This window comes from Capricornis sumatraensis, chromosome 9 (assembly GCF_032405125.1).
Source record: "Capricornis sumatraensis isolate serow.1 chromosome 9, serow.2, whole genome shotgun sequence".
Classification (NCBI taxonomy): Eukaryota; Metazoa; Chordata; class Mammalia; order Artiodactyla; family Bovidae; genus Capricornis; species Capricornis sumatraensis.
Window position 1 is genome coordinate 11,675,400 of NC_091077.1, and position 17,217 is coordinate 11,692,616.

The 17,217-nt window shown below is 49.5% G+C and overlaps 2 protein-coding genes and 1 non-coding gene across 4 annotated transcripts in view; 1 reads left to right on the forward strand and 2 right to left on the reverse strand.

The window, feature by feature from the left end:
* Positions 1-3,844, reverse strand: part of TECR (trans-2,3-enoyl-CoA reductase) — a 28,161-nt gene extending 24,317 nt beyond the window's left edge. Inside the window, exon 1 of the mRNA XM_068980090.1 lies at positions 3,716-3,844. Coding sequence (XP_068836191.1) covers positions 3,716-3,730 — 15 coding nt within the window. The 5' untranslated portion in view covers positions 3,731-3,844. The remainder of the gene's footprint in view (positions 1-3,715) is intronic.
* TRNAC-GCA (transfer RNA cysteine (anticodon GCA)) lies at positions 2,904-2,975 on the reverse strand. Its single transcript has one exon. It is a non-coding gene; the product is annotated as a tRNA-Cys (tRNA).
* A 9,168-nt stretch (positions 3,845-13,012) lies between the features above and the next one.
* DNAJB1 (DnaJ heat shock protein family (Hsp40) member B1) lies at positions 13,013-16,507 on the forward strand. 2 transcript variants are annotated; one of them, XM_068979975.1, is made up of 3 exons: positions 13,013-13,458; positions 14,543-14,980; positions 15,279-16,507. In XM_068979975.1, the coding sequence occupies exons 1-3, from the start codon at positions 13,066-13,068 to the stop codon at positions 15,507-15,509; spliced, it is 1,062 nt and encodes a 353-aa protein (XP_068836076.1). In that variant the 5' UTR covers positions 13,013-13,065; the 3' UTR covers positions 15,510-16,507. The 2 variants fall into 2 exon arrangements, with proteins under 2 accessions (XP_068836076.1, XP_068836077.1); XM_068979976.1 differs by having other exon boundaries at positions 13,013-13,276; positions 14,400-14,980.
* The last annotated feature ends 710 nt before the right edge of the window (positions 16,508-17,217 follow it).

The following is a 17,217-nucleotide window of genomic DNA, read 5'->3' on the forward strand; positions in this document are numbered from 1 at the left end:
CCTCCCGTTCCATCCCTCCCCAAGCAATGGCTCCTCTTACTGTGTAATTCCCATACATTTCTAACCTCATATTACAATTTATCCTTTAATTAGGTGTCTATCCACAAAAAAACACATGTAAATCTCACTTGGCATTTTTTTTTTAATTTAAAAAACCTTTTGCTATTTGCTTTTTTCTACTCCACATGATGTCTGGAGATTTATTAAAAGGACCAAGTAAATCAAACTAAATTGCTTTTCATATGAAGAAATCACGCACAACAGTTAAAATAAATGAACCAGTGCTACGTGCAGCACCTCCTCTTTTATAAATACCCCTTATGATGTAGTTCCAGCAATTTCATAATGTTATTACTGGCCTTTGCTGTCACAATTATTTTGCTCCAAGGAGCTCAGAGAGATTAAGTAATCTGCCCTGGGCTAGTTATTTAGTGAGCGGCAGAGCCAGGCCCATATAAGGCCCAAGCACCTCTGACACCATTATCCATGGGTCCACATTCTCCCTTACTTCCCCCTTCCTACCCAGTCCTCTGGCTCAAACAACTGCCTCTTGAGCAGAACTCTACGTCCAGAACTTTCACCTACTTACTCCTGTGGAGGAAGCTGAAGCAAGAATTATATTATTAACAAGATGAGCACCAACAAAGCTACCCTTTCGAGGGGAGGCGTGGAAGAGCAGAAGATTCTAAATGGGGACCTAAATGGGACCCTAAATGGAAGATCCTATTGCGGACCCCAGGAGGAAGAGGCTACCTTGCCTCCGGGGCTCCAGCTATGGGAAATGGGCAGTGACTCAGGCTCAAGGAAGCTGAGATGGACTCATCTTCTCAGGAATCAGAAGATTCCTTTACAAGATAAGAGCTGAGCTGCTACTGGGATCATTACCTGGACCTCTCATCTGCAATGGCAAAACAAAATTTAAAAAAAAAAGAAAAAATTTCATATAGCTTTGGATAAGCAGTTCTCTTGATGACCTTGCTCTGACCCCAAGACAATCCCAAGGCCTGCTCTGCCTTCCGAAGACCTCCTTGGGAAAAGGCCCAAGAGTACCTGTCCTACCTGCCTCGTCTCAGTGAGGCCGCTGAAGAGTCACATTTTCCTCTGAGACCACAGAACCGAGAATGGCAGTGTCAGCAAACTGTTACCGAAACAGCAGCAAAAATCGCCCCTCCAGCCGGAATCCTACCTGCCTCAAATATCAGATATCAACCCTCATTCACTTCACTGTGTCACTGAGCGAGCCCCGCACCTTTCTGAGCATCATCTCTCTTCTCTTGTAAATTATACTCCATAATCTCCAAGGTCTCTCTCCCAGTCAAAAAGGTCTTTCTGGGGGGTGTTAATCACCCAGTGGTTTAGGGGTTGCTTTGGGGGCAGGGGAGGGCAGGTGGAGGGATGTGGAAGAACAGACTTAGTCCCAAATAGAAATACAGTCTTTCTCAAAGTGTTAAATGTGAAGGAAAGAATCTCTGCTATTTTTATTGATCTGCAACAAACACCTGTAATAGAGTTGATCAGCCTGCTGTGCAAACTGGGCTGAGAGATATTTTACTCCTGTACAGAAAGCCTGGAGCTACCACCTCAGTGCTTACGTGGCAAATGTCAGCAGAGAATAACACAGAACATGGAAATATAACAACTTTATTTTTTTCCTCCAAGGTCACTTTGAACAGTGGGTTTGAAGCTTCTACTTCCAGGAGGGACAGGGTTTGAGTGTCCTCTCGATCAAGCCATTACCCTAAGGCTGTGACAAGCTTGCAGAACAAAAGTGTCCACCCCAAGGATCCTCAGGGGCCTACCTTCTCTGCCTGCCAACTACCAAAACTAACTCTGTTTTGTCAAAGGCCACATGTATCTCCCATCCTCCATCTTTCATACTGAATGTGGTTTTTTTCTCTAGGGTTACAGAGAGGCTTTGAAAGGTAAAACTGTATTAGAAGAACTGTATTAGAAGAATTTCACTCTACAGTCATAAAGTTGAAAGAGGCATAAGAGATTACTAAATTCTACCTCCTCATTTTTGTGCCACGTCAAAAATCATTAACGACTTCTAGGTTAAAGGTTTCAAAAGATTCTGGGTAGATTACCACAGAAAATAATAACAGTAATAGCAGCAGCAGTGAAGGGACTGGGCAGAAGCAGTGGTATTTCACTAGCAAACAAAAATCAGACTGTCTCCTTACACTTATATGAACCACCTAACGTGATCAAATTCAAAGAGACAGAAAGTAGAATGACAGTTGCCAGGGGCTGGGCAAAGGAGAGAAGGGGGTTAGTGTTTAATGGGTACAGAGTTTCTGTTAAAAACAACAGAGCTCTGGAGGTGGATGTGGATGGTGGTTATGGTGGCACAACAGTGTGGATGCACTTAATGCCACTGAACTGCACCCTTAAAAATGATTAAGACGGTAAATTTCATCTGTATTTTAACACACTTTTTTAAACCCGGGAAGGGGGGAAAAAAAGTCTCTCAACTGGCTAATTTTCATTTGGGTACCAGTATGGCAAAGTGGTTAGCAACTGACACTCTGGAGTCCTGAGTTTCTCTCTGTCCTGAATTTACTAACTAGCTGGGGACCTTTGAGCAAGTCATTTGACATCTCTGAGACTGTTTCTTCATATACAGAAACAACAATAATAATAGTCTCCTATCTCACAAGGCTGTGAGGCTAAGAAAACAAGGTAACAGACTTTTACTGGCAGAAACGTAACACTCTCTAAATTGTTATTATGAACTTTAATAATAAATTAATCATTTAACGCTACTTATAGTGAAGTGAAGTAGCTCAGTCGTGTCCGACTCTTTGCGACCCCATGGACTGTAGCCCACCAGGCTCCTCCCTCCATGGGATTCTCCAGGCAAGAATACTGGAGTGGGTTGCCATTTCCTTCTCTAGGGGATCTTCCCAAGCCAGGGATCGAACCCGGGTCTCCTGCATTGCAGGCAGATGCTTTAACCTCTGAGCCACCAGGGAAGCCCAATGCTACTTATAAGCCAGCAATAATTAAGTTATTAATATTATATTATCAGCTAGGTTGATAAGTTCATCAGAACACTTCGTTTTAAGTGTAAAAGAGGCCCCAGTTAGGAGTCAGAAGCCCTGAACTTCTAAAGTGACTGTGGGTGTGAGATTTCTCCTCGGTGACACGCAGGGCTTGACGGAGATGATCTCTTAGATTAACAGAAAGCAAAGATCGGCTTTGCTGTTCAGCAGGAACCAGTACTGCAGCTACACCTACTTCACCGCCTAAGCCGCTCAGGGAGCCGTCCCGGGCGAGGGAAGGGGTCCAAAGGTCGTGCCAGAGAGGGCTGACTGCAAACCCCTTTCTAAGCCCGAGGCGGAGGCCTGGTGCAAGGTTTGTGCAAGATACCCTCAAGAGTGAGAACAAGGGTTCCACACCCTCGTTCCTCCCCTACCAAGTCTACAATTCATCCCGCAGGGGGAGCTGCGAGGAACCTGCAAGCTTCCCAGGTCCTGCAGAGACCCCAAGAAAAGGCACCCCAAAAACAGCCAGGGTTGCAGAATTATAAATACCTCCCCCGCACATGCGCACTGAGATTTACGAGTGGACCTGGGCACAACGCGCGCCTACTGCGCCTGCGCCGTCCGGCTCTCTTTTCTGGGCACAGGACGTAAAAGGGGGACCGACTGTCTCACGAAAAAGAAAAACAGGTGTGCGGCAGTCGCTCAATCCCCGTTTTCTCGTTTCTTACCTCATAGTGCTTCATGGCTCCCCCGCACGGCGGCTGCTATTCCTGCTACCTGCGCGCGATACACCACAGAGTATATCACGCGGTGACCACCGCCGCGCGAGACTAACCATGGACCCACATCTGCCCCGCCGCTCGCGCCCCTCCAGCCAATCAGTGCGCAAGGCGCCCACCTTCTTCCCCGCCCCGCAGAGCCGGTCTGCGCAGGAACTAGCCGCTCTCGCCACGGAGCTAGCCAATCAGATTCCGGGACCCATCGTGGGGGGCGGAGCACGGGCAAGAGGGAGGAGGATGAAGGAAAAAGAAGGGTCTTGGCTATGCACCAATCAAAGAGGGCCTCCGGTCGCGCGAGCCCGTTGCCGCGCCCCTTGGTGGCGTCTCTGTGGAAACCAAGAGAAGCGACGGTTATTGCAACCGGGGGGAGGGAGCTAGCAGTTGAGTGACAGGGAAGGCAACATCCACATGGCCGGCAGCTCGACTGGGTGAATTCAGAGGTGGGCGGCCCCCGGGGAGTACCGAGGAGCAACGGGAGAGGGCAAGGGGTTGGGGGCATGGGCTGGGGCACCTGGATGGAGAGGCTGCTCCGGCGAGGGAACCCCTGTCAACGAATGGGAGGAAAATAAAGGGGAAAGAGGTGGGGAAAAGCTCTCAGGCACACACCCCGCAACTTGTAACCTGAGCTCTCTCACTATTCTGGGGGTGTTTTCACTGCCCTTTGTCATGCACGTCCCCGCCCACTTCTGTCTCTACCTGTACTGCCCGGTATGGTCACCGCTGGCCACATGTGGCTACTGAGTCCTTGAAACGTGGCTGATCAAAATTGAGATGTGCTGTAAAAGTGAAACACACGGGGATTTCAGAGACTTAGTATGAAAAGGAAGATGTAAAAAAAAAAAACACACCTCATTAATCAACTTTTATGTTGATTAGTGCTATTATTATTGATGATATTATCAACAATAATATTATTAGTTATGTAATTAATGGTATGCTGAAATATTATTGGGGATATATTGGGCACAAATATATTATTAAAATTAAATTCATGTTTTTTTGTACTTCTTCGATATGCCTATTGGAACATTTAAAATCAGGCACAGCTTGGATGTGGCTGGCCTGGCAGTTGTGTGTCTCACACTGGACAGTGCTGGTTTGGGGTCATGTCATGCTTTTGTTCCATTGATTGTTATGAGCAGGCTGGGGAGGTTGGTTGCCACTACACACACATACAGACTCAAGCAGACAGTTAAAACAGGACTTGGCACCCGCCCTTACCTTATCTCCTTTCTCCTGGTTCCAGACCCCACCCCTGAGCCTTCAACTGTTGAGCGCTCCAGAACTCAGAGGCCTGGCATCAGAGACGTGGTGAGAAGTCCTCAAGACAGATTGTTGGTTCACAGGAGAGCAGGGCGGGGGGAAGGTGAGTCAGTGCTCAGCACTTATTCATCCAGGTTAGGCTCTAGAAATTTCTGAAGCTACAACTTTTGGGGACCCCTGTCTCAGAATAAAGGAAGCTAAGTCATTACCTTTTTCAGGACCTCCCTGGTGGTCCAGTGGTTAAGACACTCTGCTTCCACTGCAGGGGGCCCAGGGTTCAATCCCTGGTTACTGAAATAAGACCCGAAAGAAATTAATTACCTTTTTCCTCAGGCCTATCTGGGCAAAACAGGATTTTTTTTGTCTTGGCTGTGTGGGTCTCCGTTGCTTTGTGCGGGCTCTCTCTAGTTGCAGTGAGTCGGGGCTGCTCTTTGTTGTGGTGCTTAGGCTTCTCACTGTGATAGCTTCTCTTGTTGTGGGGCATGGGCTCCAGGTGCATGGGCTTCGGTAGCTGTGGCACACAGGCTCTGTAGTTGTGGTGCACGGACTTAGAGCCCTGAAGCATGTGGGAGCTTCTCTGACCAGGGATCAAACCCCTGTCCCCTGCATTGGCAGGGGGATTCTTATCCACTGCGCGAAGTCCCATGAAGTGTTTTATACTTGTACTTTCCAAAGCACAGATCTTTTCCTGTTGGCAGTTGTGGAGCTCATAGCGCCTGTTGTGTACCTGAGAGCCTTTGTGTACCAACAGGGCTTGTTTCCTGGCTTCATGGAGGAGGGTAGGAGATTACTCACTCAGAAGCCACAAGTTTAGCGACTTCCCTGGTGGTCCAGTGGCTAAGACTCCATGCTTCCAATGCAGGGGACCTGGGTTCCAATCCCTGGTCAGGGAACTAGATCTTATACACTGCAACTAAGGCCCAGTGCAACCAAATAAATAAATATTTTTAAAAAAGGAACAAGCCACAAGTTAAAATCCTACCAGGTTGAGTTACCTGAAGCATCTACTTCTGAGATGCTAAGGGGGTAGGGTTGAACCTCTAAAATCTAGCCACGTTTTGCTAGCAATTTCCAGGTTCTCCAGTGTGGTCTAAGTAGGTGTGTCTTCCCTATTGCTGGGTTCCAGCTAGGTAAGGCATATGGTGTCCAAAGGGATGTCATTTTTGGAGATCCCACACACATTCCTACAGGCTTGGGACATTCTGGAATTTCCCTTTGGAGGCTGCTTTCCTGAGCCCTGAACTCATTCAACAGGCACCAAATAATTTTGTGAACATAATATGCTGTGTGCCAGCTGGGGCATACAAATAACTTCCACCCACCTCCTCACCTACAAGAAACTGATAGAAAGGCATGATCCAGCCTGCAGAGGGGAAGTCCTCTTTGGTTTTGATGGGTATTACAGGTGGAGAGGTGAATTTCCCAGGTGGCTCAGTGGTAAAGAATCTGCCTGTCAGTGCAGGAGACATAGAAGACTCAGGTTCAATCCTTGGGTCGGGAAGATCCCCAGAGGAGGAAATGGCAACCCACTCCAGCTTTCTTAGCTGGGAAATCCCATGGACAGAGGAGCCTGGTGGGCTACAGTCCTTGGCCTCATAAAGAGTCAGACACGACTGAGTTACTGAACCCAAGTGTGAGGACCCCTTGTTGGCCTCATCTGGTTTGCAGTAATCAGGCTGCCAGCACAAACAGAATTCATCCTCGGAACAAAGGCTGGCCACTTTGTTCAAGCCACCAGGACACTATACCATGGCTCTGTCTGTACCTGTTGATAGGGACAGCTAGTTTCCCCAGGACATTGGCTGATTCCTAATGGTGACAAGTAAATACGTTTGGTATTTGCTGAGCCAAATGTAACCAGCCCCTTAAAGCAGTTTCCAAAGGGGGAATTCCAGAAAGGTCTTACGCTGTGGCACTGTTGAAGGGTGAGCAGGGCCTCCTTGGGTCTCAGATTCAGGCGAACCCGTGATCATTTGGACCTGGAAGATCTGGTGTGTTTGGTTGTGTCAAGTCTCACAAGTTTTCTATTTTTTAATTCCAGAGTAATTGCTTTACAATGCTGTGCTGGTTTCTGCTGTACAACAATGTGAATCAGCTGAAAGTATACATATATCTCCTCCCTCTTGAGCCTCCCCCTGCAACCCCCATCCCAGCCCTCTAGGCCATCACAGAGCACCGAGACAAGCGCTTTTTCTATTTCCCAGGTGCAAGTAAGATAGGATCTTAATTCTTCCAGGAACCTGGCTTGGCTTGTTTCGGGGTGTGTGATCAAACTGCTTCAGAGCTGTGTGAGGGAACGTAGAGCCTACAGCAGACAAGCCAGGGCTGATTTGCAACGTTCCACTGTGTCAGGAACACCGGAGAGAAGTTTCCCAACCTTTCTGCCTTTTGAATTTTTAAATTCGTGGGATGTATTTTCTTTTTATTGAGATATAGTTTACATTCAGTAAAAATCACCTTTTCTGCTGTATAGTTCTGAATAAATACAGCCATGTAACCACCATCGCAGTCAAGATATGGAACATTTCCATCATCTCCCCAAATTCCCGTCTCCCTTTGTCAAAGATCCCAGCCCCTGGCAACCACTGATCCAGTTTCTGCATCAATACTTTTACCTTTCCCAGAAGCTCCTTAAAATGGAATCACACAGTGCACAGACTTTTGAAACTGGCTTCTTAACATAATGCATTTGAGGTTCCTCTGCGTTGCTTCCTGTGTCAACAGCTCAGTCCTTTTTTATGACTGAATAGTATTCAGTTTGTTTACGTTTCACCCACGGAAAGACATTCAGGTTTTAATGGCTGTTGGTAATGACAAATAAAGCCTTGGTAAGTATTTGCTCACTGGTTTTTATGTGAACATAGGTTTTTATTTCACATGGGCATTCCACCAGGGCAGATTGTTAGCTTATATGACTGTAATGCTTTTGAAGTTCTTTTTGATGAAGAAGAGTTGAAAAGAGTGGTGATGCTTTTTTAAAAAAAAAATTAAGGCTTTATCATCATCTGAATCACATCTTACACAAGCTGAGTGCTTACCATAAACACTCAATATGCTAAACAGTTTACACCTCAGCATTTTATTCACTAGGTGACCTCAGGCAAGTCACGTAACCTCTCAGAGCCTTGGTTTCCCTACCTGTAAAACAGAGGTAATGAGGTAATCCAACCTCATAGGATTATATTTTTTAACGAAGTTCTTTTTGGCGTTGCTGGGTCTTCATTGCTCCACTCGGGCTGTCTCTAGTTGCAGAGCTTTGGCTTCGCATTGTGGTGGCTTCTCTTGTTGCAGAGCATGGGCTTTAGGCACAAGGCTTCAGTAGTTACGGCTCTCGGGCTTAGTTGCCCCACGGCACGTGAGATCTTCCCGGACCAGGGATGGAACCCATATTCCTTACACTGGCAAGCAGATTCTTAACCGCTGGACTACCAGGCAAGCCCCTCACAGGATTATTGTCAGGATTAAATGAGTTCATACACATTGAGTGTTTGGAACCGATTTGACACAGAGTAGGACCTTGTCAGTGTTAGCTATTATAAGGTTTATTGCCTGGCCCTCTCAAATTCACATAGCAACCCTGGGAGGTAAGATCTACTCTTATCCCAGTTTTATGGAGGACATACTTAGCAATTACAGAGAATAAGTTGTGCAAGATCACATGGGCAGTAAATAAGCAAACAGCAGGTCCAGGTTCTCAACTAAGGCTGACCGACTCCAGACTGACCTGCTTAGTTCTTATATTCTTAGTTCTTAGTTCTACCAATGAAACGGAAGCAATAGGATATATGTGTTTGTGAGTGTGTCTGTGTATTAAGAGACTTGTTTCAGGCATTGGCTCTCACAATTGTGAGAGCTGGCAAGGCAAGTGTGAAATCTGTAGGGCAGACCAGCAGGTCTTGGCCAGGAACTAATGCTTCATTCTCAGGCAGACCTCCATATTTGCTTTTAAGGTCTTTCAGTGTTTGCTTTTAAAGCCTTTCAAGTGACTGAATGAGGTCTACCCACAAAATCAAGGGTCATCTCCTGTACGTAAAGCCAACTGATTATAGATGTTAACCTAACCACATCTGCAAAACACCTTCACAACAGCACTTAGATTAGTGTTTAGTTGAATAACTGGGTACTATTGCCCAGCCAAGTCTATGCATATAACTACCCATCACATTGTCTCCTGTTCTCTGAGTTGATAGCTCAAACCTCTGCTAAGTTTCTGTGAAAGTCACTTTTCCAGTAACATTCCAACGTGCCTGGTGAGGGAATTCCCTGGAAGTCCAGTGGCTAGGACTCTGCACTTTCATTGCCCAGGGTGCAGGCTCAATCCCTGGTTGGGGAACTAAGATTCCACAAGCACTCAGCCTGGCTAGGAGAAAAAAAAAAAAAAAACAAACATGCCCTGTGAGTATGTGTCCAGGTCAAAGAACATAATAAGAGCAGTTGAGTTAGGGCTCTTTTTTTTGGGGGAGGGGGGAGCTTAAACAGTTAAAACCTCCTGAATATGACCCAGGCTTACTCAAGGAAGGGAGATTTCCCAGCCCTAAGGTTGCCCCCAAACACAAGGACACCCCTTGCATGATGTTTTTGGTCTACCAGAGCTATGTGAAGACCTTTAGAGGCCTCCACATCTGTTAACTTTTTTTTTAGGGTGGGTTTATAAGTGGCATGTGGGATCTTAGTTCCCCAACTAGGGATCAAACCCACACCCCCTGCAGTGGAAGCAGGGAGCCTTAACCACTGGACCGCCAGAAAAGTCCCCACATCTGTAACTCCCTTGTTTCTTTTTTTAATTTTTGGCCACACAGCATGTGGGATCTTAGTTCCCTGACCAAGTACTGAACCCATTCCCCCTGCATTAGAAGTAGAATCCTAACCACTGGACTGCCAAGCAAGTCCCCACATCTGTAACCCTTAAATTTATATGTGTGAAGAAGTCCAGAAGCTCTGGGTTTTCGCCCCCATGATGACTCTCCCACTATCTCTTTATGTATAAAAAAAAAAAATCAAACTCCCTCTCCTCCATGATTGGTTCAGGACCCCTACAGTGCTGTGCCCCTGGGTATCCAGCCTAGATTCATCCTCCCATGTTAGCTGGTGTGTGTGGCTTAGTCCAGAGTCCTTTGATGGTGGTGGTTTAGTCGCTAAGTTCTGTCTGACTGTTTTCGACCCCATGGACTGTAGCCCACCAGGATCCTCTGTCCATAGGATTTTCCAAGCAAGAGTACTGGAGTGGGTTGCCATTCCCTTCTCCAGGAGATCTTCCTGACCCAGGGATCGAACCCAGTTCTCCTGCACTGCAGGCAGATTCTTTACCAACTGAGCTACCAGGGAATCCCTTACTGACACAGTTACACTGGGGTCAGGGAGTGGCCAGGGATGGCCGTAAGGTGGCATCTTTCTGAAGAGTTCCAGCTTGCACAAGGGCAGTGGTTACCAGAAATGTTTTGCTGTGGTCCTGCCAGGAAGGGGGATCCTCAGCAGCCCACCATTCAACCAGTTAGTCACCCCTTTTACAGAACTTCCTCTAAGCTAGGTCTGTCCCAGGCACTTTACAAATGTTGACTCAATGTCAACTTCAAAGCCCTATAAGGCTGGTACAACTACTACCCTCATTGTACAGATGAGGAAGCTAAAGGCCCTGGAAGGCTCAGTAACCAGCCCAAGATCACACAGCCAGAAAGTGCTGGAACCAAGAATGAAACGTGACTATCTGGCTCCAGCACCAGTGTCACACCACCCAGACTTCCCAAGCAGTTCTTCCAAGAACCTTTCCCCTCTGTAGGCCACCTCCACCTACTCCCCTCTCTCCCTTTTCAGGTGGTGCCTCTTTCTGAGCCTCCTTTCCGCGTCAGCCCTGGCCTTGACCACAGACACCCCAGACTGTAGGAGCCGAAAGGGATCATGTTGCCCAGAGATGAAGATATTGAGGCCCTGAGAGGTGTATTGCATGCCCATGTCTCCCCCACATCATGAAGGTAGTGGGGCGGGGGTAAAGAACCAGGTGCATTAAAAACAGCCAGGGCTTTTTAGTCCGCAGAGGGAGAGGGGCAATTGAGTCTGGCCCCGCCTGAAAGGTCGGGCAGGTGGAAATCAACGAGAACTTCCTTGCCAGAAAAACATGAAGAAATCCCAGGAAACTACTAAAGGAAAAAGAAACGAGGATAGCCTGACTACCTCTCAGAGGAAGCAGCGGGACTCTGAGATCATGCAACAAAAGCAGAAGGCAGCCAATGATAAGAAGTCTATGCAAACAAGAGAGAAATAATGACTAGCTGGAAAACCAGGGTGCTACTGCAAACTAGGTGTGTCATAAGCTCTATGATCAAGATTTTGTAGCGTGAACAGTCAGTACATGTTATATCCATACAAAACTACTTTAAACTTTTCCTTTCAACCTGACTTAGTGTGATGTTTCAGAACCATTCTGCAAAGAATAAAACACTAACCATGCAAATGAAAATAAATAAATAAAAGCCAGGAATATTTACGAAGCTTTGGTTCCAGACACTTCCTGGCACTGGAGACTCAGCACTGACAGGACCCAGTCCCTGACTTTACGGTCATTCCAGGCTAGGAGCGGGGGAGACATTTAACATGAAAACCAAGGAACAATTTCAGGTTTCAGTGGCGGGTGTTCTTGAGAAAACGGTAAAATGAGAGGCTTGAAGGGCTGGACTGAGAAGACCTCTGCAGGGAGGTGAACTTTGGCTCCCGGTGCTCACCTCGCTTTGCAGGGTCCTTTATGATTGAGGACGCAGATAGTACTGGAGCTCCCACCTGCATTCTGCTCGCAAAGAGTTGGACATGACTGAGCATGCACACACAGCTGGTAGAACAGGGCGGGTGACTATTTTTATTTCCAGAAGGAAGCGGGTGTCTGGGGCTGGGGAAAATTAGGCAACTCACACCGCCCAGAGACACCTGGCAGGAACTCATTCCTGGCCTGTGATAGGGGCGGGCATATTTGCATCTGCTAGTGAAGGGGCTAATAGATGGGGAACAATGGAAACAGTGAGAGACTTTATTTTCTTGGTCTCTAAAAATCACTACAAATGGTGACGGCAGCCATGAAATTAAAAGACGCTTGCTCCTTGGAAAAAAAGCTATGACCAACCTAGACAGCACATTAAAAAGCAGACACATTACCTTGCCGACAAAGGTCCATCTAGTCAAAACTATGGTTTTTCCAGTAGTCATGGATGGATGTGAGAGTTGGACCCTAAAGTTGAGCACGGAAGAACTGATGCTTTTGAACTGTGGTGTTGGAGAAAACTCGAGACTCCCTTGGACTGCAAGAAGATCAAACCAGTCAATCCTAAAGAAAATCAGTCCTGAATATTCACCGGAAGGACTGATACTGAAGCTGAAGCTCCAATACTTTGGCCACTTGATGCGAAGAACTGACCACTGGAAAAGACCCTGATGCTGGGAAAGATTGAAGGCAGGAGGAGAAGGGGACAACGGAGAATGAGATGGTTAGATGGCATCAACCACTCGTTGGGACGTGAGTTAGAGCAAGCTTCGGGAGTTGGTGATGGACAGGGAAAGCTGGCGTGCTCTGCAGTGAGGTCACACAGCGTGGGACACGAATGAGAGGCTGAACTGAACTGTGAAGGGGAGGTGTCTTCCCCAGACCCGCCCCTTCCTGGAGTAGCGCGTCGTAACCTATTGACCCAGACAGGAGGCGGGCCGCAAGGCCGGCCTGGCTGCAGGAAGCAATAAAACATGGGTCGCTATTGGTGCCCGCGGAGGGTGGGCGGGGCCTCCGTCGCCCGGGGCGCGCGCCGCTGAGAAGCGTTGCCCAGGACGGGGCGAGGCCGCGCGCAGAAGGCCGTTGGCGGCGCGGCCCCGCCCCGGATGTCGCGCGTCGCAGCCTGGACGACGGGGATTGGCCAAAGCCGCGTGAGGGGCGGGGCGGAAGGTTCTGGAGGGGGCTGGCGGGCTCTGGAAGCTTCCGCCGGGCGGGTATATAGAGTCCGGGACGGGGCGGTGGCGGAGCCGGGGGACGGCGACAGCTGGGTGGCGGGCCGCAGGCGGGGGCAATGGGAAAGGACTATTACCAGACGCTGGGCCTGGCCCGCGGTGCGTCGGACGAGGAGATCAAGAGGGCCTACCGCCGTCAAGCCCTGCGTTACCACCCGGACAAGAACAAGGAGCCCGGCGCTGAGGAGAAGTTCAAGGAGATCGCCGAGGCCTACGACGTGCTCAGCGACCCGCGCAAGCGCGAGATCTTCGACCGCTACGGGGAGGAAGGTGCGTGCGCGCGCGCAGCCGGGGGCGCGCCCTCGCCGTTTGACAGGCGGAGAAACCGAGGCAGGGTGGCCTCGCTGCAGCATCTCCGGGGGGTGCTCCGGCCGCAGGGGTTGAAGCGGCCCCCGCTCTCTGGCCACAAGGGCCTCCGCCCTTGGATTGGCGGCCGCCCGATGGGAGGAGGGGCCCTGGCCGCGCTGCTTGTTCAGAAGCTTCTAGTATGTCTGGGGCTGCCCCTCCCTGGGCTCTCGCCTCCACCCACGTCCGGGGGTGCGGGTGCAGAAAGAGAGGGTTCGGAGACCTAGCTTGGCTGCTGGCGCTGCGGGCTTGGGCTCACCTGTGCGAGGTGGGAGGCTCTGCCACCCCGGGGTTCAGGGCAGGACCTCTCGCTGAGCCCTGGGCACAGGCTGCGAGTAGTGAGCCTGCAAATGAGGTGCCAGTTGGCGCCGAGCGACCTCCCGCGCCTCCGAGGGTGGAGTGAGGTAATCCTTGTAAAGTGCTTACCTAGTCGGCCGTCAAGGTGCAGGGAACAGTGGGGCCAGCCCTCTTCAGGGAAAAAGAAAGCTTTCTTGTCCTGTCTCCCATTGATGACTCAGGCAGGTTGCTGGGCTTGGTCCTCAGGAAGAAGTGGCTAATTACATGAGAATGGGGGCAGTTAGTGCCAGGGTGCGAGAATTTGAAAGTCTGCATTTGCAGTTTCACGTTCCTTTTACTACTCTCCACACGTCTCTAGCAGTAGGGAATTTAAGAGTAAGCATTTAGTGAAAACTGATGCGGGGTAAGCATTTTTCATTGGATCTCTTAGTTTTCCGTACTCATTGTAACAGTGCAAGGGAAATGAGTTACTTAGATGTGAGGACCTGGGTGGCCCCAAGAGATGCCCATCTGAAACCTTGAACCTTTCACCCCTGTCTTGCCACAGTGGACTACCTGCCATAAGTGGGTGGGGGTTCTGTTTTGCTGCTGCAAGTGGGAGGTAAAAGCTTGGAGTTCTTCCTTGTTCTTTCCTGACAGGCTAAAAAAAATTCCTCCCCCAATGGCTCCTAAGCTTTTTTCCTTGAAGGAAAGTTCCTGGAGAGTTAAGTTCCTAGCTCGCCATCTGATTTCTTCTGCTTTGGCTTTTCAGGCCTGAAGGGCAGTGGCCCCAGCGGCGGGAGCAGTGGTGGTACTAACGGTACCTCCTTCAGTTACACATTCCATGGAGACCCTCATGCCATGTTTGCTGAGTTCTTCGGTGGCCGAAATCCCTTTGACAACTTTTTTGGGCAGCGCAACGGGGAGGAAGGCATGGACATCGATGACCCGTTCTCTGGCTTCCCCATGGGCATGGGTGGCTTCACCAACATGAACTTTGGCCGCTCCCGCCCTGCCCAAGAGCCCACCCGAAAGAAACAAGATCCCCCCGTCACCCATGACCTTAGGGTCTCACTTGAAGAGATCTACAGTGGCTGTACCAAGAAAATGAAAATCTCTCATAAGCGGCTGAACCCCGACGGAAAGAGCATTCGCAATGAAGACAAAATCTTGACCATCGAAGTGAAGCGGGGGTGGAAAGAAGGGACCAAAATCACCTTCCCCAAGGAAGGAGACCAGACTTCCAACAACATTCCAGCCGATATTGTCTTTGTTTTAAAGGACAAGCCACACAATATCTTTAAGAGAGATGGCTCTGATGTCATTTATCCAGCCAGGATCAGCCTTCGGGAGGTAAGGCACTAGGCAGGGCAGCATCTGGGGAGGGAGAAGCTGCTTTGTGATGCTGTTCAGTGTTTGCTTGACAGATGTTTCTGGGCACTTGGTGCAGCCAGGCTTGGACAGTGCAATGGCGACAAGACTGTCCAGGGCTCTTTTTTTCCTGAGCTTCTGTGCTGGTGACCTGGGTAGATCTTAAGGCAGGGTCTTAGCTGCAGAGGTCTGATGGTGCTTACCCTCCAGTCAGCAGCCTCTGGGCAAGATGTGAGCTTCTTAAGCTACTCTTTCTAATGCTGTCCCTTTGCTTTCCAAGGCTCTGTGTGGCTGTACAGTGAATGTCCCCACTCTGGACGGCAGGACCATACCCGTTGTGTTCAAAGATGTCATCAGGCCTGGCATGCGGCGAAAAGTTCCCGGAGAAGGCCTTCCTCTCCCGAAAACGCCCGAGAAACGCGGGGACCTCATTATTGAGTTTGAAGTGATCTTCCCTGAAAGGATTCCCCAGACGTCAAGAACCGTTCTTGAGCAGGTTCTTCCGATATAGTCAATCCGTGTTCCCCAAGGACTGACCAGGGACCTTTCCAGAGCTCAAGGATTTCCTGACCGTTCCACCAGCTGTGGACCCGCGAGAGGGCGGGAGGGCCCAGGGAGGGTTTTCATACTGCTGAATGTTTTCCAGAGAATATATTACAATCTTTCAAAGTCATGCACTAGACTAAAGTTGTTTTTCAAGCGGTAGGGCGGCAGGTGGTGGGGACAGCAGGCAAAGGCAGTGCAGCCTGCCCCACTGGCTCCTTGCAGCCCTCCTGGGTGGGCAGCACCCCCCTCCTCCCTCTCCAGGCCCTGCCCAGGGGGACAGGCAGACCGCGGACCCACAGCTGGACTTGATCCCCCTGTTGTAGTCCCTCCGCTTGCAGACATCCTGGGGTGTGGACCTGCCTTCATGGTTACCAGACCCTGTACACTCCTGAGTTTCTATTGTGTGATCAGTTCGTGTTTTATTCTGTATTTGTCTCCCCCATCTTGCCCTTCCCCTAAGAAACCCCGTCTTCTCTTTTGCCATCTCAAATTGAGAATCTCAACTCTGGTTGTTGAACTGCCTGGCCAGCTCCCACAAGCAATACCTCCCTTGTTCCAGCAGGACCAAGGGAGCCGGCCTTCACTGAGTGAGTAACTTGTGCAGCTGCCTCTCCCTCAAGGGTGGGGGACCTTGGCTGGAGTCTTGACCCCGGGCTCCCAGACAGAGATCTTCACCTTCCTTTGCTGTGAGGCAATCTATTGGCACACCTGGGATTTCCCTGTGACCCAGGTCATTTTTTTTTGTTCAATGGACTCTGGACTCTCTCAAAAGGATCTGATCCTTTTGAATTTTGCACAGCCCTAGCTATAATCCCTTTTGATAAAAGGGTCTTTGCTTCTGATTACAGGAGCACTGTGGAACGCCTGTAAATATGTTTTTATAATTCTGTGTAAAGTTGGTGCGCAGTCAGACGAAACTGGTCCACAGCAGCTGCTGCTCTCTGTATAGGGCCATGATGGAACTGAGAAAGAACCTGGTGGGAGTGGGGGGCGGGGGGGTGTTGGAACAAGTGTTTGTTCCTTGCAGGTCAGTCTGGTGTTCAGACTTTTAGACTCATTGTAAGTTGCCACTGCCAACACAAGACCAAAGCGTGTGACTTGTCAATGTGCAGCGTGACAGCATTAAAGACTGATGCTAAACCTCAGGGGAGCGGTTCTGCGACTCTGTTTAAGGGTTCTGCTGACGGGATGGGGTGGGGTCGGGGCAGCCCTCGGGAGGCAGCCAGGGTGGGTGGGAGGGAGGGGCAGGCAGGAGGTAGGAGTCCTCTGCAAGGGAGAAAAGTTGCCCTCATGAGCTAAATGTGGGGTGAACAAGAGAAACCCGCCGGACTGGATCTGGGCATCAGAAGAGCCCAGTGGATTCAGAGCTTGTTTTTTGGGGAAGGTTGGGGCCAAAGTTAAACAGATCCTTTCCCGGTCTTGCAAGATCTGGTTGCTGGGGCCAAGAAGTGTGTGCCCTACTCTCTTACTCTGCACCCGCCCCCCCCCCAACCCCTGCTTTCTTGCTAGAACAAGCTGGTGTCAGGCAGGCCCTGGCCGAACCAGATTAGGATTCCAGCCCAGGGCCACCCCACCCTGGTTAGGACCTATTTCCTGCCCTCCCTCTATTTGTAGGCCACTGAAACTGCTTTTACTTTGTAACTTTTTTTAAGGAACTAGTTTTATTATAAGGT